Genomic DNA, 24,581 nt, shown 5'->3' with positions numbered 1-24,581 from the left:
TCAGCAAAACTAGCTGGTTATTCTGGATGTGGTACAGGATTCCACAAAAGGAACAGCGCATGGGTATTGTTTTCATGGAATTTTGCCCCAGATTGCAAGCTCAGCAGTTACGTGATGAACTCTTCACAAAAATACACATAGTAACACATGTGTACATTTAAATGCAAGTATGCTAACACATGCCTACATCTTTTGAGTGCAAGAATGGTTTAGAATTTAGAAGAAGTTTCTTTGGAAGAATAGTTTCACATTACTACTGAGAAAATGAATTCAAATATTATGATCATCTTAAATTTGAAACCTTTGCCTCCCCCCCCCCCACCAGTTTGCAATTTCAGGATTTTTTACACTGACTTCATTTTATTGTGCCTAATATCTGATGTAATGAACACTGCATACCAAACGCATAAATGTCTATCACCATAGCAATTGGTGAAAATTTTATGTTTCCTTAGTTACTCTTGCTTCTTAACCATCTGTTGTTCTCCACTTCCAGAGAGAAGAGGGAAAAAAGAAGAGGGAGTAGATGAAAAGAGAGGAGGATTTATCTGGGGAGTATTCACCAGGGCTTTTCCCAAAGTGGTGTGAAAGTTTGGCCACATTTTTATTTTCAGAGACAATCCTACAAGTTATAAATCCATTGCTGTCAATCTCCTCCCCTCTGCAGTTCTCCCTGCCTATAAATATTTAGATCCTCAGATCACTGGGACTGAAACACAGTCCTTACTTATAAAATGGCATTTTGCACATTCTCTTTCTCTCTTTCACACAGACACACACACACACACAGAATAACAAGAGTGGCACAACATCTAAAGTCAAGAAATCAAGTTCTTGGAATGTTTTGGTAAACGGACATTGCTTATACTATAGTAATACACACTTATAGTTTGAAACATGTTCTTCTTAAATTTGACGATACTGCTCCAAAGTGTATATTTTTAAACCGAGTAAAAAAATGTGCATTAGAGTAGAAACATGTAAAATCTAATTGAGTTTTTCATGCATTTTTTAAAATTAGTAGTGGACACAGATGAAATTGCCTCAGAACAGAAATACACGTAGTTGTTGTTATCTGCAGTCTTAGGAACCATGTTTTGCATATCTACAGTTGGTAGATACAAACCAGATCTTTGGCATTCTTGGTGCTCTCTGAGCTTGGTTGTTTGCTTGTAGATGTTTCATTACCTGACGAAGTAGCGCCATCAGTGCTAATGAGTGTGGGGTTTACTCCCTGCTTATGTATATACAGTGGTTTGTGCTGCCAGTGTTGAAGTGGGTGTGGTGTTCTCTTTGGTAGTTCCTTGATCAGGGTATTGTTTTCAGATTGATTGTTTCTCCGATATTAATCCCTGCTTATCTGGGTGTAAGCTGCTGGAGGCTGCTTGTTATCGGCGGTACCAGATCTTGTTATCTGCGGTAAAGGTTTTATTTATCTGTAATTTCTGGCATATGGTTTGGATCCATATTGTATTTTGCACATGTATAAAAGTGCATATCATGTCTTGCCATGCCACCTTCCCATCAGCTCAGCACACTCAGTCATTAACTTCCCACTACATACCAACTGACCTCAGTGCTTTCCTCCCTCCTTTCCATCAGCCTATTCAGCCACAATTTTCTTGCCACACAGCTACCAATCTTTGGCCAAATTTTGGTCAATTTCTTAGAAATAAACCTCCAGTTCCCATGGACTAATTATCCTTGGCTGTGGGCTGGAATGGAACCCTGTGAATAACAAGACCCCCCAGTAATGATTTGTTTATCCATGTAAATCCTAAACTGAGGGGGAATGGAATATCTGGATGGGTATATGGGAAGCACTGATGTGATATGATTGTGAGAAATAGGTACTGGTAAAAGAGATAAAAAGGAAAGAGGAATCCAACAAGCTATACAACTATACAACTTTGGTGTATTTGGGGAGTGGCTAGAAAGCCAATTTAAAGTAGTGGATAAAGGCATCAGGTTAGAATCTGGGAGACCATGAGTTGTAGTCCTACCTTAGGCACAAAGCCATCTGGGTAAGCTTGGACCAGTCGCCGTCTCTCAGCTGCAGGAAGAAAGCAATGGCAAGCCAAAAATGTTTCCAAGAAAATGGCAAGACTGACTTGAAGACGAGCACATACCCACACCCACCCGCAAAACACACACAGACAGAGCACTAAATTTTTAGATGGCAGCACAGAGACCTGGGTTAGGTCAAGCAACAAAACATATAACCTTGGTACAGATCAGGTTTTATGTCTGTTATATAGAAGAAAGATTTCTTCCCCCTAGGATACTTGAAAGCTCCACAGCAGAGGTCAATCAATCAATGGGATTAGCTCCTGGGACAGGACTTGGGCTGCCATGCAAAGTCATGGAGGCCAAGGCCAACAGCCTTTTTATGCCACAGTCCTCCATCTGCCATGCACAACTTTCTCCCTTAATAGGTAGACAGAGGCGATTAAACCCATCCCTTCAAGTGAAACCATGTTCCAGTCTCACTACTGCAATCACCTGAAACAACAGGGGCAATATCAGGGTTAACATTGTTAACATGAAGTTGATATTTTGTAGTTTTTCAGTTGCACCATCTCTGGTGTAAATTTTTAACCTATTAAGTAGGTTAAATACCTTAAATACCTATTAAGGTATTACTACATAATATATTCTCTGCTGTAATCTAGTTAGAAATACAGATGTAACTTATTCTAAATTTGAGGTGCTTTCATACCTAAGTACCAATAAAAATTGAGAAAGCAGCTCAGGTGATGCAGATGACTAGAAAAACTGTAAATTTAAAAATTAATGTCCTGATGACAAGTAATCTTGCTTCTGTAAGCAAAATATTTCATTATTAAATACTTACTTTTTTAATGAATGCATATCTAAGGCAATGTGCCAACTAGTTAAGAACTTTCAGTTGCTACAAATGTAATACTATTAAGCCAGTAATCGTAAATGCTTGCATTAGCCATCTGAAAATCTTAATAATTCTATATAATTTTAGTACACCAATACACTTCATCATTAATCCACAAGGAAGAGGAAAACCTTAGCCAAGTATGTCTGTAGGGGCAGAGGAAAAGTAACAATAATAGTTACCACCACCACCACCACCCCGGACTCAAAATAGCAAAGGTGAACTTCTGTAGGTGATTGTTATTGGGTAGGTTCCCAAACACTGAATCAAAGAACCTGCATGGATAGAAATGGCTCCCCACTATGGAAGTTAACCCTCAAGCATGGCAACCATACTTGACCTCACAATCCCCCCAAACTCAAGTAGATGTAGTCATTAACTTCTGAAGCCAATACCTAATTAAAGCTACAGATGCAACTTGAACCTAAAACAATGTAATGAATTATATCCAACTTTCTTTCTTCTTACACTTAATAGTTTCTGAACATGCTTTATGTGTGCAGCTGCATTTAGCCACCAGTGCATCCCTACATGGCTGGGTAAGCTATTATTTTTTTCACAATGTTATGTAACTGGAAAATGTTACATTAAAACATGAGAAAAATGGAGAGGGATATAATTGTGTGTGTGTATGTGTGTGCGCAGGGCGGAGCCAAGGTTTAATTAGTTACAAGTTTTAGCTTCTATCAAATAAAGGCCAATCACAAATGAAAGGAAGTTCTGTAATTGGCTCTCCTGATACTACTATTTTCCTTAAAGTGTTTCCCAGGTTCCTGAACTCTCCTTAGCTTTACCCTCCACTGATTCAGTGACGCAAACTGTGCCTCCCCAAAAGCTATTCACTGTAGAGGTAAAAATCTACAGATACTTTTATTTTCCCTATAAGATCTTGGTTTCATGGATATGGACAAGCAGGAAAAAGTGTCAAAAGTCTACCAGCTTAGACAGTCTTTACCCTGAGGCAAATGCTCCCTCTAACCACAGACTCAACGCATTGGCTTTTCAAAAACAAAAAGGTCCTGGCAGACTTTATGGTGGATTACATTACATCATATACAATTCGTTTCTTTGACTATCAGGTGTCAAGACAAACTACATAAGAAAAGAAGCTAAAGGCAACAGAAGTGTTCTTTTGCATCAAATCAAAGGTAATATAGTCCAACAGTCAGTACTTCGGTAAGGAATCGTATGTCCACAAGAAGACCTTCAGCAGGAACTGAGCGCCTGAGAACTCTCCCTCATATATTCCACAGCAGTGTACACAAACACATATACATACCATATCTAATCTCAACCCCCCCCCATCTCTTTCTATCTCTGAGATTACTAGAAATAATATATGACTCCTGCTGTTCAGAGTTTTGAGAGTTTTATCCACCCGTGCTCTAAAGCCATGAAAGGTGAAATTCTTCAGTCCAATTAAAGTGATGAATTCCATATTTTCACTATGTGCTGCATGAACAAGTACTTTTTTCATCTGTCCTCAAATTGTTTATATCTTACAATTATATCCACCTTTCTCTAACAATTCCACCATTTCTCTAACAATTTCCCCTATTCCACCTCAGCCTTATAACAGTTTTATGAAATAGGCCAGGTTGGGAGAAAATGACTATTCCAGTGTCACCCAGTAAACTTTATGACAGAGTGAAAATTGAAGCTGGGTTTTCCCAGTCTTAATCCAACACTTCAACACTATACGATACTTGCTCCTGTCATTACATTTCATTGGATGAGTGGGATTCAAGTATGAGGATATGAAGAAAAACCTCTTGTCAACTTTCTTTACCCCATGTATCTTCATCTACCATTAAGTCCCCATTTATCCACTTTTAAGAAATAATTTTGTGTGATTTCAATGAGATCTCACACATGTACCCCAAAATCTCTAAGATTTTGCAATCTCACATGATTGGGAGGGCAAGGACAATTCCTGGAATAAGAAGGGTACCTTGTTTCTGTGGGCACTGGTGTCTCCTGTGCTAGTTAGTTGGTGTGCTTATTCATTTCTCTTTTTAAATATATGCCTCTGCTAAATCAAACCACATAGTCTTTGATGGTAAATTTGAAAGTAGTATTTTTTCCCCAGTTCAAAATAACTCTCCCCCTGCCAGTTGAAATGGGGAGCATAGATCTGCTCTGTGCTTGTCATATCCCTAATATAACACCCTTTGCTTAGCATGTCAGTTTTGACATGTGTGCAAATGCACATGCATGGGGATACTGAGGTGTATTCCTATACTTTTCCTGAATATTTAGATCAGCTTTGAGTCTGACACATATGGACCAGATTTTTTACATATTTTTCATTGCTTCAATGGGAAAAAAGCTGGTGTTAAATTACAATTTTTGCCATATATTTACCAAAAACATGTCACAGAACAAAAATAAAATATTGCTAAAACAATGTAATCTCTATAGAAAATGGGATGCTGAGCTGGACCAATATTGCTTGAGAAGCCTGCCTTTGCTGCTGAGTTTAAGTGAACAGTTCAAACTGGCATATTTCTGCAACACCCTGCTAAATGGTATTTACTGCTGTTCATGATTGGTTCAGTCTCTGATAAAATTATACGTGTTGTGCTGTTTTGGCCAAGACACTACATCTTGATCGTTCCCTTGCAGTCCCCAGAGAGCAGAGTAACTCAGTACAAAAGGTTTGCATTAAATGTAATGAAACAGATGACAAAATCAATAAACCAGGATCTATGAGGCTATCATAAAAATGATGTAAACCTAGAGTTCACAATGGTTATAGAGCTATTTAAAATTGTAATTAAAACCAGCACAATTTTTTCCCTAGGATAAAAGCTTCTCTGACAGCCCCAAATATATGCTACAGGAAATCTTCAACAAATATATTCAGAGTTGGCATGAAGTCAGCATAAATTAGTCAAGGATAACCTCTAAATGTACACTTTTCTATTTAAAGGAAGTTAAAAGTAAAAATGTTGACTTTATATTGGATTTTTTAATTATACTGCCCTCGGTTTAACAATGTCACACAGGAAAGGATCCTGAGCATCCGGCCCAACCCAAATTAATGTCATCATTCATTTGAATCAACCACTATCAAGGAGCTTTTGTTTAATATCATTGGCAATCAATTCTGCTAATGATTAATTGTCCGCTGCTCAATTTTTTCAAAGCTACCTGGTCCTGAGGTAAGACTCATTACTGTTGGGGACAACTAAAACAAAATAATAAGAGAAGTATCTCCTAGAATGTAGGAGAATAGACTTTATATCCTGTCAGTGTCAGAACTTGTGACTGTATTTTCTTCTGATGCTCCTGCTTTTTTTTTTAAACCAGTTTTGGTGCCAAGCTTGCAAGATTCTGTTAATGTAACCTTACAATAAAGTAGAATTAGCTCTTTTGGTCATGTTTCCTGTCTGGTCTATCTTGTAAGGCTATCATCAATCTTGCAAGTTTCAAAGTACTTCTCTTCCCCCATCTCCTTACAGCCTGAGAAACTAGGGAGGGTCCTTTCTGAGCCTCTTGCCCTGCCCACATTCCTGCTGTGGGCGAAGCTGCCTTTTATCTGACTGTTCCCTTGGTTGCATCTTCTTACTCTGTCTCCCAAGGTCATTCCCACAGACCATTACAGTATACATACAGCTGATGAAAAAGAAAATTAACATTTCCAGCTGTCCATTAGGATAGATTACCTTTGGATGAAATGCTATTCCTACCAATTACCTTAATAAATATATTCTAAGAGAAATATGTTTAAATTACCCTTATTAAAATCACCTTTCTGTTCAAAATTATTCACTACCAATCTCACAACCATAACTTTTTTCTGGCTGTTTTACATATATGTGTGAGAATAATCAGTGTGAGAGCTCCCTCAAAAATAGTGGTGAGAAAAATGATCTCTTGGATGTGTCTCACTGGTCCAGATAGCAGATTTCTTATCTAAGAAGGTTGGGCACCAAGTCACAGCAACTGCATTAAGAAGGACATGGATGTAGATATGAAGATGGACCTGCAGGTTTGACAAGCCAACAAAGAACATGGCGACACATAAACCCAGTTTGGTAATAAGGAAGTAAAGGGGGCCAAACATGCATCTTTACCAGCAAGCACTGTAGCTGATCAGAAGGGTGGGGGGGATAGATATATAGACAGACAGACAGACAGAGAATAGAGAATGAGAGATGGAGGGGGGCAGAGGAAGGGGTAAAGTACATCCATTCCCAGGCAGACTCCTCAAAGCAGGGTACAGCATCACTCTTCAGCAGTGTGTTTGCTTCAGTTTGAGAAGCTGCACAGAAAATTAGTAAACAAACAAACAAATGGAAACAGACAAGGACAATGCTGGATGTCCAATGTGATAATCAAGAAGTCCATAAAACAACAAGAGAGATGTAGGCAGAGTGGAGCAGCATCAAATGTGAATAATATATACATGTAAGTTTGGGGACCATCTTGGTCTGAGACAGGAATGCACACAGTGGCCATTCTTGCAGTACTGTGCTGAGCAAAATAACTATTCCAATGGTCAAAATTGAGAGCAGGCATTTCAGAGCAAGAGGACTGAGATAGAGATCCTATGAAGGATGATGCAGGTTAGTGCCCTAGGGGTTGAACAGTAGGACCACAGCACCACCTTCTGGATAGGGCCTGGCAGGAAGAAACTGAATTTCTTCAAACAATGCCCTTAAGGTCCAATCCTGCCAGATGGTCCAATATCACTGTCAAAATAAATAATTATAAATAAATCATATTGAAATTCACTATAGGACTTTCCAGGACAACTCAAGGGCATACTTCCCCATTCATTTTCTAACATAGATCATTCAACAAAAGCAACTCAAGCAGTCTTCTTTTCTTAGCCTAGTTACAAGTCCTGACATTACTTTCTAGATGCAAGTAATGGCTGTCATTTATTTGCACAGTTTTAAGACCTATATGCTGAAAATAATTCCAAGGAGAAGTGATGGCAAAGGTTGCTTCATTATGAGCTGCCTCAACACTGGAGTCTAACTACATAAACAAATTGCAAATTTAAGCTGTTTCTGTCCTGTGCTCATGATGGTTTGACTTTAAGATGGCTTAAGGAAAAAAATCTGTCCTTGACAACAGCTTACAAGGTATTCAGTCCAGACAGCAGGCTACCACATCTACCAATGGACTATATACCAGCTGCTATGCCCTCCGATCTTTCCATCCAGGAATGCAATTGTCAATCACTTTGCTTCTTGTGGACACATATGGACATACACACAAAGTTAAATTAAATTTATATGTCTAAGATTAAATCATCAAAATGTGCATACATGCAGGCATAGCAACCAGCTTAAAATATTAGTAATAAAAAAAAAACCTTTCTTACCGATTGGTTGGATTCTAATCTCTTCTAGAGCTACTTTAACACTAATGCTACTACAAGAGTGAAGTGCTATAACATTTGCCTTGTGAAGAGAAGATTGCTGGTTTGAAATATGGTAAAAATCTCTCTCTCTCTCTCCCTCTCTCTCCTTCTCTCCTGTATGTGTGTTTTAACTGCTATTTTTATTTTTTCTCAGCTTAAAAAACTCCAGCAGTGCACCATTTCCTTATTTTTTCTAGTCAATGGAAGTAAAAGTTTTCATACTCATCAGGGTGAAATCCAGATGGGATAAAACCTTTTTACTCAAGTGACTAATGACTGGAGAAATGATGAAGCGATGCAACATTGGAAGGATTTAAAAAATAAAAATAAAAACAAAAAATAGGTGTTTCAGAGAAATAAACATAATGATTATAATTTAGAAAACCATTCTTCTGCTGGATTTTGAACTAGCAAGTTCAATTTTAGAAGCCAATGTTGCAACCATTATGCTATTTTAGTATTACTGATAAACATCTCTTACAAGACATTATAAGCCATAGTAATCATTGAATCAATTGAAGGAGTGTTCCTGCTTCTGCAAAGTAGCCAATGTACTGCTGAGATTAGTTTGTAACAAAATAAAGTTCACTACCCAGTACAGACAGGAGCACTCAAGGCAACAAAAGGGGGAAAACTGTACTTTAAAACCACAGCAGGAAAGTCCACGTGGAGGTCTCCTTTGCAGTGGGAGAGGGGGAATACAAAGCTGTATCATCCATTCCTGCTCTCCAAAATGTTTGCTAGCTCATTTTGATGACAAGACAACAGGGCAGTGAGGATGAGCCTTGAGATCCAGTTGACACTCTCAACAAAAAATATGCAAATTGCTCAGAACGAGCACCCAATGTTTCATCTCCTTCTCTGTTCCACAGCGCTTTTGTGAACGTTGCACAGTGCAGATGCAACAGGGGTTTGTCTATTCATTGCAGATGAAATGGAGGCAGAGAAGAAAGCTATTCATCACTGCTTTCACTGCCAGAGTATGACTCCAAATGAGCCTTAATCCATGTACAATTTGATTTGTTCCAATTTCTCTCACTTGCACATCAAATGTGATTCTGTATACTACATGGTTCTCACTAAAATAAAAGGGTAATGTTAGCTCTGAAAGAGGAAGCAGGCATCCAGAGCAAAAGTGTTAACCACCCAGGTATGCCTTTATTTCAAAGATTAAATCCATTTGGTACCATTTTTTAAATTTATTTTCTATCCCACCCTTATTATTTTTATAAATAATTCAAGGCATTGAACATATCTAATACTCCTTCCTCCTCCTATTTTCCCCAAGCAACAACCCTGTGAGATGAGTTGGGCTGAGAGAGAGCAACTGGCCCAAAGTCATCCAGCTGGCTTTTATGCCTAAAACGGGACAGGAACTCATGGTTTCCTGATTTCTAGCTGGGAGCCTTAATCTTTATCTGGTCTTCTACTTCCATGGAGATCTGTGTCTGTTGTCCTCTCAAGCTGGACATACAATATACATCGTAGTCACACAGAGTATTCATATCATCAGATCACCAGTTCCACCAAGTATGGAATAGTGGCTATGCAAATATGCTACATATTAGTGGGCAACTGGGACAAGTAATGGTTGTCATGGCAGAAATGGAATCCTTGAAACACTCCTAAGTCAGCACAGATGTAGACATTTCCCAAGACAAAAAACCTAGGGCAATCCAACTCCTTACCTGGGAATGAGATTGTTAAGCAGCAGAATTCCTATAATGTTCCAGCCACTTAAGCAGAACAACATGAACTCAAAAGTGACGAATAAGTCAACCTTGTGGGCTATCATGAGACAAAATATGGAAGGATACATAGAACCTCACTAAACCTGAGATCATCCATGTCTGAGCAAAAAGTTTGTGAACACCTTGTAAACATATTCAATGCATGGGTAGTGATCAGCTTAATGGAAAGTCTTGTCAAAATGACCCATTCATTTGCAAACATGACTAGTGAAAGCAGTCATGCCATAATGAACAGGAAGACAGTCCATTTCAGACCAGCACTACTGGGTGAGAGATGGGTATAGAACAGCCAGGAGTGCATGAGAAATGAGACCAAGTAATCAATAGCCAAATTGCCTACTCTGATGAATGATGTTGTGAAACACCACTATCTGAAGATAATGTTCCTGAGGGACAGAATAAAACAACATGTTCCAATGTTTCTCTTCCAAAATAAGGAATAAAAATCATAATAACGCCCAAATTTTGGCTAAATGAAAACTGGTGGTTAGAGCTGAATACTTTGTTTTACTTAGTAATATGAAAAGAGAAGAAAAGGCCAGTTAATTTATTCTTCATTCAGCTTTCTCTCCAACAACATATCTTAGCTCTTAACATCTTCCTGTTGGCTTTTAGTATATTTTCACCAAGGAGTAAATGCGTAATTAATTTTATAGGCTCTGATACTTTAATCATTTCTGAGTAGAAAAAATTGGGCAAGTTATAAGTCTCTTTTTCCTTATGAACAATTTTGTGTAAGTAAAAGTAACTCTTATAAATTTAGTCTTGTTGGCTTGAGTGATGAACATAATGTATAAATGAGTGTGCAAAACAGGTTGGGAATCATAGTCTTTATAAGATTCCAACATAAACTGAGCATGAAAAACACTTGCGCATGGGGGCACAAAGGCACAGTTGATGTCAGAGGATCTACTGCAGTTCTGTTCAATTATCAATGGTTGAGTCGTCTTGTGACCCATCCCTCTAGTGGTATATTTACCAAAGTATCATGTGGGGAGAGGGGTTGAATGAATGAAGGCTGGATAATTAGATTACATAATCCTGTTCCATTTGCTATTCTGGACTTTCTGTGATCTCCATTATTAACCTATACTAAAGTGAACATGCAGACTCCATAGAATGGGAGGATAATAGACCATATTTCTTGTAGCATCAGTTGGTACACAGATACCTCCCTGTTCACATTAATGAGAAGGCAGTGTTGACTCTATTACAACTGGAATTGTGAAGTGTCCTAGTACTCTGAATCAATAAACCTAATCAAGTTTTGTCGAAACAGACTTTGTTACCTTTGGTGGCTGGTGTGCCCACTGGGACAAAGATCCTATATTGGCTTAAGGTTAGCAGCCCATGAAGCTTTGGCCACCCCACATCCTTATCCTCCCATTCCATTGTGCTGCACCAATGGAGAGGGTTGGGAGATTTGAACTTTTCTTCTGCCAGGTCTTTGTAGTATACTCAGGTTAGTTTTCATGGGATATTAAATTCTGGATAATAAATGCTGTGTCCAGCAAGCTATCTGGTTTGAAGAATGAAACTTGAAGTTGGAGAGTCCACCTGAGCTTTTAAGCACTTTAATTAGGCTTTAACTTAAAGGAAAGATAGAACAATCAGTGGCCTATCCTTTTGCAGCAGTAGTCTGATGAAATCTCCTGCCTGGTTATTCCTTCAGTGCTCATCCCCAAGACATTTTCAGTTCTACAATTTCTCTGTCTTCCAGGAATACTTCTTAATACTACACCTAGTTGCTCGCACATTAAAAAAAAATCTTCCTAAGCATACACATACACAATCAAGAACAGAGTGAGAAACCTCAGCATTCTAATAGAGCAATTCATAAAATACTTATTATGATAAAGTGAAAAACAAGCATATGGTATATGAAAAAAAAAACTTTTAAAGGTTCTTGTCTTCTATACTATCATATGTTTTAGAATAATACAGGTCATTTATAAGACCAAACTTCAATCATGGAATTATCAGTGAAACTTAATACAGGGAAAAAATGCTATTGAAGGATTTACTACTACAGTCTTCATCTTCTTCTTTGAATATTGTCCTTTACAATGGTTCATGTTTTTTGTTTTGTTTTGTTTTGTTTTGTTTTGTTTTGTGCCTTCGAGTCAGTGTTAACTTCTGGCAACTGCCTGAACAAATCCCTGCAGTTTTCTTGGCAAGATTCAGAAGTGCTTTGCCATTGACTCCTTCCAAGGGTTGAGAGACAGTGATTGGACCAAGGTGACCCAGCTGACTTTGTGCCTCAGATGAGACTAGAACTCACAGTCTCCTGGTTTCTAGCCTGGTGCCTTAACCACTACACTATATTGACTCTGGACTCAACTGGTATTGTCTACTATATTATAATTTGCATATGTATTATACACTGCCCTGAAATCTTATCTGATGAAAGATATTATACAATTCTTTTAAATAAATGAGCATTCTGCAGAGCATTAACCATCAATTTTTGAATGGAACCTGCCAACCCCATAGTAAAAGGGCAAGCCATCAAACTGCTCTAACGAAGGGCTCTCTGTTTCACATAAAGAATGCCCTTTCACCCATTAGTCTGGCTTGGAATTTTTAAAACTTATTTTCAACATTTTCAAACTTAACCCATCTTTAGCACAAGAGTGCCTTTGAAAACTCATACCTTCCTTATATTTAAAATCATATAGTTGTACAGTAATAACATTGCTGATCCAACCTATCATAGCTGAAGTTCAAACACAGCAACAAACTCCAAACCATTACATGAAGAACAGTGTCTGAGAAAACAAGGTGTCCACCCTTATCTGGATTATATGAAGCTCTGCAGCAGATAAGTTACAACTCTAAGTTCATTCAATTAAGTTTTATTCACAACTCCCTGACTTTTGTAGCTATCTCTCTGAAATTTGGCAGACTCTGTCTCCTCAGAGAGCTGTTATGTTCAGAAATTATAATTTGGCCAAAACAAGATTGGGGGGGTGGAGAGAGAGAAGAAAAGAAAAAAATATACTATGTCAAATTTAAGGCTTTGTTGAAAAAGAAAAAAATAACAAAACATCCAGCACAAATATTACATTTATTTTGCTAAAATTTGGCAAGTTATCCCCAAGCAGGGGCAACGATTCACTTGTGATCTGTTTGAAAAAAAATATGCAAATTACAGTAATTTATTCATTTTATAGATAATAAAGAAATAATCTAAGGATTAGAAAATATGGTGAGGCAGGACTAGGATCTGAAGCAACACTGACCAACTCTCTAGGATTAGGTAACTTGAATAAAGGGTCAAAGGCTAATTTTATTGTTTTGATCAGCTATACCAGATAACAGAGTTGAAAGCATGTGAATTTTCAAGAACACCAGTGATTTTCGGTATGCCACAAGATTATTACTTATGACTCCTAAAAGCATATGACAAAAAGCTTTCTAATTCTGAGATGGATTCCGAAAATATATGTGGTGAGAGTAATTTTTTTAGATTTTTTATCCCACCTTTATTATTTTGATAAATAACTCAAGGCTGGGAACATACCTAATACTCCTTCCTCCTCCCATTTTTCCCATAACAACAACCCTGTGAGGTGGATTGGGCTGAGAGAGAGTGACTGGCCCAAGGTCACCTAGCTGGCTGTCATGCCTAAGAGAGGCCTAGAACTCACAGTCTCCTGGGTTCTAGGCCAGCACCTTCACCACTTCAGCAGACTGCCTCTTGTACATCAAAGCACATTTTGATGGCTTCTTAAAAAACTAGAATCTGTTGATGAAATTATTTATTTATTTATTTGTCTATCAAATTTCGTCACTGTCTATCTCCCTCAAAAGAGGGACTCTGGACAGTTTACAGTAAAGCTAAAGAAGATTAAAATACAATAAAAACAAGATATCTTAAATATAAATATAAAATAGTATCCAAGATGGCAATATTAAAAGTTCTGATTTAAATTCATAAGTATAAGGAACCACTTTATGGCGCTAGCCACCCCCAGGATTCACTACCCCCCTTTCCCACCCCAAGGGAGATGGCAGAGCCAGGTCTTTAACCCTTTCTGGAAGGCCAGGAGAAAAGACACCTGCTTCACCTCTGGGGGAAGTGTGTTCCACAGGGTAAGGGCCACAGCAGAGAAGGCCTGTTTCCTGGGCCCCGCCAATCAACAATCTTTCATGTACGGGGTCAGTAACATGCCCTTTCTGCCTGACTGGGTGGGACGGGCCAATGTAATGGGGATGAGACAGTCCCTCTGCTAACCTTGACCCATGCCATGTAGGACATTAAAGGTGATAACCAACACCTTGAATTGGACCCAGAAACGAACTGGCACCCAATGCAGTTCATGGATTGGACGAGAGTATAGTCTCAGATCAAGGCCTACAATTCACTGCCTGGTTCTGGCAGGACCTTCTCAAGAACCTGGGGATCCAAATTCACCTGTCCTTGGCACACCACCCAGAGATGGACGGAGGAACTGAATGGGTTAATGCCATCCTGGAACAATATTTGCACTGCTAAGTGAATTTCCAGCAGAACTGGGCAGACCTTTTGGCATCAGCGGAAACTGCATACAACAATGCACAGCATACTTCTGTTCACATGTCTCCTTCCCTGGCTAACTATGGTTTTAATCCTTGGCTCTTTTCTTTGTCTGTCCCAGATTCCTCAGTCCCCACTGCTGATAATTTCCTCCAAGAATGACAAGCGATCCATCAGGTTCTTCATGAGCAACTGGAAAAGGCCAAGGAGGATTACAAATGGTTTGCAGATTGACATCGTTAAGCAGGTCCTTCACTAGCTGTTGGCGATTTACTCTGGCTCTCCACTAAATATCTTCCCACTCTGCACCCATCGAAAAAGCTGGATCACCGTTTCTTGGGACCTTTTCCTGTGGAAGCTGTTATTAACCCAGTGATCTTTTGGCTGACATTGCCATCCTGCATTTGTGTACATCCTGTCTTTCATCGATCCCTCCTAGTTCCAGCTGCGTCCGCCAGTCCACATTGGTCAGTGGAACCTCCACCTCCACCTGTCAAGATTCACGGGGAGCCTAAATATGAGGTGGCCCATATCTTGGACTCTTGCATTCGCCAAAGACACCTCCAGTACCTGATTGACTGGAAAGGGTATGGCTCTGACAAATACTCAATAGGAAATGAGCATGATGTGCATGGTCCCCAGCTTACGTGGCAATTTCACTGGCAATACCCGCAAAAGCTCAAAATGCAAATTTTGGGGGAGGAAGTTCCTGAGGGGAGGGATTCATGGGGGGCTCGGGCTCAGAGTCCATGGGGGTTTCGGGCTCGGAGTCAGAGTCAGATGAGGAGGATGGGCCAGCCTCTGAAGTAAAGTTGGAAGGTGAGCAGACAGCTCTAGATAAATGGCCATCTGAGCAGTCAGAGGAGATGGGGCTGGTCAGCAAGCAGCAGGCACAGGTGCCCCTGATCAGTGAGGACAAAGAGCTGCTGCCCCCTCCCAGTGCTCAAGAAAGGAGAGCGGAAAGGAGAGAGGAACAGCAGAGGTCAGCAAGACTAAGAATGAGAAAGTAGCCCCGCCCTCCTACATAAGCTCCACCCAGGTCTGCCTCTATAAAAAGGGACCTGCAAGCTCAGACCAATCATTGGAGACAACCGTCTGCTTACCGGACTCCACGTGCCTTGACTCCTGATCGAAAACCTTGTGACCTGAGTCTTGACTCTTGGACTCACTTGACTAATCTTGTTTTGAATATGAAACTCCCTTAAGGCAAGCTCGTGGGACTTTTGGGGCTTGTTTCTGTAGAGGGTGTGCATTTGCGCTCTCACTCTTTTGCTGCCTGTTCATTACCTCACAAGTTTACCTCACAAGTTTCTCAGTAAAGTTTACCTCACAAGTTTCTCAGTAAGATTTTACAACTGCCTCCCTAGTGTATCGCGTGTGATTGGGCTGGGACAGGACACCATCCTGTTCTTGCCAGAGATCATGCAAAAGTGCAACCAATGCTGTTTCTGTCCCATATCCAGGCTTGAAACCTGACTGGAAGGGGTACAGATAATCCGTTTCATCCAGAATCCTCTGGAGTTGCAATGCCACCACTTTCTCAACCACCTTCCCTAAAAAGAAGAGATGGGAGACTGGATGAAAATTGTCCAGCACAGTGGGGTCCAGTGATGGTTTCTTGAGGAGGGAGTACACCAGTGCCTCCTTAAAGGCAGCCAGAAATACTCCCTCTCTCAAGGATGAATTCACCATTACCTGGATCCAACCACACATCATCTCCTGGCTGCCTTCACCAGCCAGGAAAGGCATGGATCTAATTGACAAGTGGTGGCATTTACAGTCTGGAGGACCCTGTCTACTTCCTCAGGCCCAACTGGATCAAACTGTTCCCAGATAACCGGGTAAGTACCTTCCCCAGGCATCTCCACAGGCCATGCCTCATGCTTGGAATCCAACTTGGAATGGATCCGAGTGATTTTATCCTGCAGATGCCCTAAAAACGCCTCTGTGCAGCCATGAATGTAAGTCATTGGGCCCACCTTTCCCAAAAGGGATTGAGTGATCTTAAACAGGGCCACTGGGTGGCATTCTGTGGATGCAATAAGACGTTTCGCCACTCTTACTGCCACAAGGTAGGCCTTAATAGCGGCTCTAGCTTGTATGCAGTCGGGTTCGGTCCTTGTCTTCCTCCAGCAACACTCTAGATGTCTCTTAATCCTCTTCAGAACCATCAGCTCCTCCATAGACCATAGTGAGTATCAGGTTCTATGGGGCAAGAGAGGTCACACGGGCACAATCCTGTCCAAGGCCCTGGTCATCTCCCTATTCCAGGTGGAAGCCAGGGCCTCTACTAGACTGTGCAGCAGATCCTTGGGTATAGCTCCCAGTTCCCTCTGGAACCCCATTGGGTCCATTAGTCACTGGTGGCAGACCAATCAAATGGGTCCTGCCTCCCTGCAAAGGGGGGCAGCATAGGAAAAATTCAGGGCTACCAGGGCATGATCTGACCATGACAGAGGGGACAGATGTAACTCTCCCTTCAGATCAGTTTGCCACTGCTCTGACAAGGAAACCAAGTCTGGTGTGAGGCCACTGTCCTGAACTAGGTAATAATCTGGGACAGACCCAGGGCCACCATGTTAGCCATGAATTCCTGATCTACCTCTGAGGCATGCCCCAGGGATGGGAGATTGAAGTCCTCCAGAACCATGAGTCTGGGGAACTCCACTGCCAACTCTGAGATGGCCTCCAGCAGCTCAGGCAGGGAGGTTGCTACACAGCAGGGAGGCTGGTACAGTAGCAACAATCCCAACTGTTCCCAGGAGCCCAACTTCAAAAACAGAGTCTCCCAACCGGCTACTTGTGGAGCAATGACCCTGAAGGCCAAGAGAGATTCCCGGATGATGACAGCTACCTCTCCTCCCCTGCCCTTGGGTCTTGGCTGGTGCCATATTGCAAACCTGGCTGGGCACATTTTCAAAAGGGGCACCTCTCCTTCAGGGCTTAGCCAGGTCTCGGTAATACATGCCAGGTCTGCCCCCTTCTGAGTGATCAGATCACATATGATGGGAGCCTTGTTGTTAATCAACCCGGCATTAAGAAGCAATAGCTGGAAGCCAGGGCCCTCACAAGTCTCTTGTCCAGGACCTGGGTCTGAGTACAGAGGGCTGGCACACGCCATGTCTTCCCTGAAAATGGCCTGCCCTCTGACTCCCATCATGACATCCCCGCCCCATCACCACCTGAATAGCATAGCCTACCCTTATCCCCCAGAGACTCCTCTCTGTGCTCCTTGATCACAACTGGGTCCCTCTCCTCTCCTCTCCTCTCCTCTCTTCTCCTCTCCTCTCCTCTCCTCTCTCATGATACAATTCAGCTAGCTAGGCAATCCTAGTTTTGCCATCAGCACCACAGGCAGACATATTACAGGGGATTTTGGAACTGAAAGGATTATTGAGGACCCAGGTGAGACCTCACTGCAATGAAACTGTGCTATGGTTGTTGATTTATTAAAATATTTCCAGACTTTTCATGGGAATGAGATCTTCTGCAGAATCTTACTCTTCTTTCTTAGGAGATCAGCTAGATTTCCACAGCATTTGTGAGCACTATCAGAATGGTATATACAGTCCACCTTTCCTTAAGCTCCTGGGAAAAAGAGACATGGATGTTACACGTGTTACGTCATGCCCCCAGGTATGGAGTTGAACATGAATTCCACGCACCCTTTTGAAGATCAGAAAGAAGACTAGCCAAGTATTTTATAAAACCTGGGATACCAAGAAAATAAAGCCTTATTTTAGGGGTTACATGAATTGTTAGAACTTCACCTTTGGGGACCATTTTCCATGATAGAAACCTTTGGGTTCAGTTATGAGGGTTTGTGGAGATTTTTACATTTATGATTTTACATAATTGAGAGTTAGTACTATTATGTACAGTAGGTGGTCCCTTGACTATTACTAACTTCTGTGGAGATTTGGTAGCTAAATTTTGTGAATATACTATTAAAATTATGTCATTGTGAAAATTATGTAAATTAAGATGATGCCATTTGGAGAGGCTCAGCTGCTGTTGTCTGGGGCATTCTGCTGCACACAACATTCTGTGCTGCTGTCACTTCCCCATTTCTGTTGCTGCTGAAGTTCACTTGCCCTGCCCATGTCATCTCAGGTCCAACCCAGGGAGATTGTCAGTCTGTGCTTGGGAAGAAAAGAGAAGAGTGTACAGTAATGGAATATCTTGGGTTCAAGAACTGCTTTGCAGCTGTTATACAACTTAATAAGGAAATTGTGCTCTCCAATTAATGAACTTGGTTCAAGTCCAGCCGCTGCTGCTGCATTGCTTACTACAAAGGTATTACAGCTTCTTGATGAAGATACAGACTGACTTAGACTCAGCCTATTATCTGTCTCCTTCACCTATTGTCTAGCTCAGATTGGCTTCAGCACTTGTGGCCTTTGACCTGTCTGCAGCTGAGCTCTGATAGCAAAAAATGCAGGGGGGAAATAATTGACATTGATGGATTGAGCCCTGCACATTTGTACGCTTTATGTTGGAGACAATTTCCCAAGTGATTTTCTAATTAAAAAAACAATGTTGCACTTCCGTTGGCCTAATTAGGGTAACTGCATGGAATACAGCTTGGGCCACCCCAGAGAGGACTGAACTGGAGAGTGTCATTTAATTTATGGGCTAAATTACTGAGAGGAGGTACAGTTTTTCATTTAGATTTATATTTTAATACCTGGTACTAGTAGTAGGCAGACTTCTGGCCTTTGCTTTTTGGCCTCTATATTGCAATTAAAATTATGCAGCTCAACAGTGAATGAAATCTATAAAAATCCACTTAAAAGATTGCATTGGAATGTTAAATAGAGGAAATCTTTTCATTCCTTTTCTGGCCATAGGCTTTGCTTGTCAGAATGGATCACTTAAAAGCCCCACTTGCCATCCTTGAATAATGAACTGCTTCTACTGGAGTTCTGGTTTTAGACCTCCCCTATTACTTTCATCACTCTCATTCTAGCAATATCAAAGAGAAATTAAACAAAATCTTAGTTAGTATTATAGATGTTCGTTGGTTCATAATTAATGTGTGCCTTGTTTCATTGCCTGATTTTAAGAGAAAACTCTTTCTTAGGTATTGTCCATAATCAAAATGGAAAACATTTCTGTAATTTTATAGTTTTCTTGTTGTAAAAAATATTTTCTAATAGCACTGCATACAATGAAACAACTAAGACAAATATAATTCCATACACAGATATACACATCTAAATGTTTGGTATATATGGATTGTAAAGTGAAGCCATGCCTAGAATGACTATTTCTAACTTGTGACCTGCTCTGCTTCTGCAAATATTTAAAGGGATACTGGAAGAGATGAATGCCTTTCAGCTCTCTCTAACCCATTCTTTGATTACTAGCTATATTAAACTAATATTTGAAGAATGAGAAGAGGCAGCTTGATTAGATCATACACTGTTGCTGGCATATCGTTATTAGCAATATTCATTTTTTCAAGGAAAGCCTTGAACTGGACAATCTTATGTTTCATACTTGTTTCATGCTAGGGTCCAATATTTAAAATGGAATCATGCCAAAAAAGTGTCACTTTAGCTCAGAGGAATAGTTTCCACGAGTAAATATAATCCATATGACTATATGTTGCATGACTAGATTTAATAGTTCTTTCAGATATATTAATGAAGCAGACCAAAATATTTCAAAGGCTGAATTGAATATGGCATGAGGCATTTTTTTTTTAAGTTAAAAAAGTAAATTCTGTGACAAAATCTTGGGGCTTTATGTAACAATTTTCCCCTCTTAAAAAATTATCTTCTGGGCCTTGATTGAACATTCTTCATAAAAATTTCTTTATGTTCTAATAGGACACATTTAAAATGAAATTATGTCCCCATATGGTATAAAATCTTTCACATTGTTGGCTCAAATTGGGTTCCACATATTCAATATGTTTAGAAAAAAAGCACAATCTACAAAAGAGTATCATAGCAAGAGAGGATAAAAAATGTATATAATATGCATGGAATAAAACATTACAGATTTTACGTAAGGAAGAAACTTGGCATGTCAAATGCATATTACTGTATACACTATAATTTTCCCGCTATCAGGAAAAAGTACAATAAAGTACAGTATTGTTATGGGTTAAACATAACCCTGCAACTTCCTTTTCTAGCATTAACAGCATTCACAGTGACTGTTTGCAGCATCTGCTCCATTTTCATTTTATGCAAAGTAGTTGGAGAATATGCAGTCACTTCAAAATAATGTCTTTAAGATGAAGGCCAACTGCACAGTTTTTTTACGGGAAATTGTACTTCCTTATTTGGCAGTATTGTTGAACTAAAAAAAACTAAATTACACGTCCAACTGATTCATCTTTTTCAGTGCAGGTAAATATGTGCAATGTTAGAGTTACATTTCATATTTTAGCTTCCTTTTGATGAATGTAGTACAAAAGATAAATGTAGTCTTAAAGAAATTCATACTCTGTCTCAATTGGTTACAGCACGAGGCTAGAATCCTGGAGTCTGTGAGTTCTAGTCCCTCCTTAGGCATGAAAGCTGGCTGGGTGACCTTGGGCCAGTCCCTCTCTCTCTCAGCCCAACTCACCTCACAGGGTTGCTGTTGTGGGGAAAATAGGGGGAGGCAGGAGGATTAGGTATGTTTGCCACCTTGAGTTACATATAAAAAGGGTGGGATAAAATAATAATAATAATAACAGAATATAAAATACTGATCATGATACTAAATGCTTTTATCACTATAATGATCTTTGAACATTATTATGAGACTAGACTACATAGAAACTACATAGACTAGATTAAACTAGAAAAAGAAATGTAATTAAAAATTGAATATGATCCAGTAATTAAAGGGAAAAAAAAATAAAACTATTCAAACCATCTGAAGGTTCTTCAATGAATTAAGTACAATTACCTGGAAGTAAATGTCATCTACCACTAAATTTGATGAAGTTTCTGATTAAGGCTGTACTATATCTATCTATCTATCTATCTATCTATCTATCTATCTATCTATCTATCTATCTATCTCCCTCCCTCCCTCCCTCCCTCCCTCCCTCCCTCCCTCCCTCCCTCCCTCCCTTAGTGTTCTTTTAAGCATTTCTGTCTGCTCATGAATACTGGCTGATTTTTCTTCTTAAAACAGTTCTTTTTTCCCTAATCAAACCTAAGAAAAAGTAGTTTTAAATAGTTACTTAAATATTAACTAAAGGGGTTTGGGGGGCACTATTTAAAACTAAGTAAAAGGGCTTGATGGAAAAAACACCCAGTTCACTCTGTAAAATGGTACTTCAGTGAGAACATAACATTTTTTCTTATGGAAAGAACAGCCTTTTTCAATATCCAACCTTCCAAAAATACTTCAGGACAGGTATTTCTAAGTGAAACAAATTGTTTGCGATTGATTCTCTTCTGAAATACAGCTGAATCTAAGCAGTAGGGTTGTGCAGTGATCTGAATTTGAAAGGTCAAATGTGATTTTGAGTGTGAATGGGCACACATATAGCACCTGTCAAGAACACTAGAAACCAAATGCTTTTCCAGAACTGCACATCAGCTGCAGAGTGCAGCCACACCAGCCCAGGAAAAGATGAAGCTGAAAAGGTATGCAGTAAATGTAAGGAAGTATTTTTATTCCTCTTCTTTAACCACATTCCTCTTCTTTAACCTGTATAAGAACCACATGCATCAATTATTTTATAGTTACAATATAAAGATGCCTTCACCAAATACTGTTTTTAAAACTAATTCCTACACTTTGTTTCATCTCTTGAAGACTGACTCAAAGATCTTTGTTCTCTTATTAGCTTAATTGCATATGCTAATTATATCTTATTGCTAATGTAAAGCTGGACATCTTGTGAAGCAAAATTAATTAATCCAGATCATTAGAAATTAGCATGACATTCATATATATAATGCTTGCTAGCCGCATAAAAAGAAATACTACTTCAGCAAATGCATAGATAAAAATAATTAAATGCATAGCTTCCTGTAGGTGTGGTAGTTTTGCAATTAAGAGCATGAGGTTGAATTCTCCAGTTCAAATTTCAGTCCAACCAATCATGGACACTGTCAGGGATTTTTTTATTGCTCAGTTTCATATCTACTTTTAAAATAAAGAAGAGGAATATTGGTGTACTATACAGGATTCTTGAAAGACTACTGATACTGTATAATGCATCTGAACAGTTTACAGTCTTAGGGAAAAGAAATAAATACAAATTACTCTAATACTAGTAGCAAAATACTAGCTGAACAAGATAGGATTCGACTGTGATGAATGTATAATCCATGAAACTTCCACAGACTCCATTATAGGGGGCTTAGATTTCCCCATATATCATGGCATGTGATACTCCATTAGATCTTTCTGAAGCCAAAAGAAGAGACAGTACAAGTCCTAACTGTTGTTTAGATAGAAAATCTCTGAAGATGTCTCTATTGTATTATATATTTACTATAGTTAACTAAAGGTAGTCCTTATTTAGCAACCACTCATTCAGCAACCATTCAAAGTTACGATGGCACTGAATGAGTGGTACTTATGACCACTTGGTTCTTGAAGTTCTGACAGTACGGCTGTCCCAGTACCCCCACAGTCAAGTGATCACGATCTGGGTGCTTGGCAACTGGCTTGTGCTTATGAAAGTTGCAGCATCCCACAGTCACATGATTGCCATTTGCAACCTTCCCTGCCAGCTTGCCACAAACAAAGTCAATGGGGAAGCCAACAGGGAAGGTTGCAAGTTGCTCTGGTAAGTCACTCACACCCTCCTCCACCAAGAAAGCAGCAACCCCTAGCCTGGCTGCACTTGTGCTGCACCTCACGGGACACCCACACAGCCTCTCCTGCCAGGCAGCAGCCACCCCTGGCCCCACTGTGCTCATGCTGTGCCTCACAGGACACCTGTGCACTCTCCCCCACCCAGCAGCAACCACTTACCTGCCTGCCAGCCTGCTTGCAAGCCACCTGGGACTCACTTAATGACCCACAATCCTTGCTTAACAATGGCAACCAGGATTGCCATCGCTAAACAATGTAGTCGTGTGACATTGCGCTTTATGACTGCATCACTTAGTGATGGAAATTTTAGTCCCAATTACCATGGTGAACCAAGGACTACCTGTACAGTACAAAGCTAAGGTATCAATGTGTTCCAACTGAAAAGACACCTGAAGTCTGATGCATTCCAAGTTCTCTTCAACAGACACTGAAGAGTGTAATAGGGAAAAACCGTATCTTGAAAGGTTGTACTTATATTTAATCAAGATATGAATGGATGTCAAAGGTGACCACCAATTTCTAAGCAAGAAAACTATTTTGGTATACCACAAAGTACTTGATGCGTATCTGGTCCTGAAATACATAAGATAGTATACACAAAGAATTTAGCTTCCGCTCCAATTCTATTTACAGACAATACTTACAAATTCTTTACATCGGTAATTCCTCGAAAAGCCTTCCTGGGGATGCCTTGAATCTGGTTTTCACTTAAGTCCCTAAAAATAAATGAACAAACAAATAAATAAATACTATGCACTCATTGAAAATGAATGAAAATAATATTGTCATAAAGATGTGCTCACAACTGCAAACTCCTTTGACATGGATAGGAAGAATAATAAAAATGTTAAAATACTTTTAAGAGGTAATGCACTGAGATGATAGCTATGCAGAATTTTACATTTCCATAAACCACAAAAAAATCTGTTGGACTGTTAATAGCCACAATAGCTTCCTACTACTATGCATTTCAAATTAAATATTGCACCAAATTGCCCTGAGAGGTTTTAAATGTACTTTTTAAAGTCTGTGTTTTTAAACAGTCCATTTCTTCATTATTATATGAAACTTGGCAATAAACATTAGAAATTGAAAATGAGAGAGGGAATGAGCAACCAAAATATTGTAGAGCGGATAGAATAAGAAGTAATACTATTAGTATATAGACTGTAATGCAATCCTATACATGTTAGTTCAAAACCACTTCAGGTAGTTGTATACAGTATACTACTTGCTGTAAGTGCA

General features: G+C 39.6%; 1 protein-coding gene across 1 annotated transcript in view; it reads right to left on the bottom strand.

The window, feature by feature from the left end:
• SLIT3 (slit guidance ligand 3) overlaps positions 1-24,581 on the bottom strand; it is a 561,750-nt gene that overhangs the window by 255,968 nt on the left and 281,201 nt on the right. The window contains exon 5 of the mRNA XM_063292455.1: positions 23,981-24,052. Coding sequence (XP_063148525.1) covers positions 23,981-24,052 — 72 coding nt within the window. The remainder of the gene's footprint in view (positions 1-23,980; positions 24,053-24,581) is intronic.

Source organism: Candoia aspera, chromosome 2 (assembly GCF_035149785.1).
Source record: "Candoia aspera isolate rCanAsp1 chromosome 2, rCanAsp1.hap2, whole genome shotgun sequence".
NCBI lineage: Eukaryota > Metazoa > Chordata > Lepidosauria > Squamata > Boidae > Candoia > Candoia aspera.
Note: the sequence above shows the minus strand (reverse complement) of the source record. Positions and strands in the feature narration are given on the sequence as shown.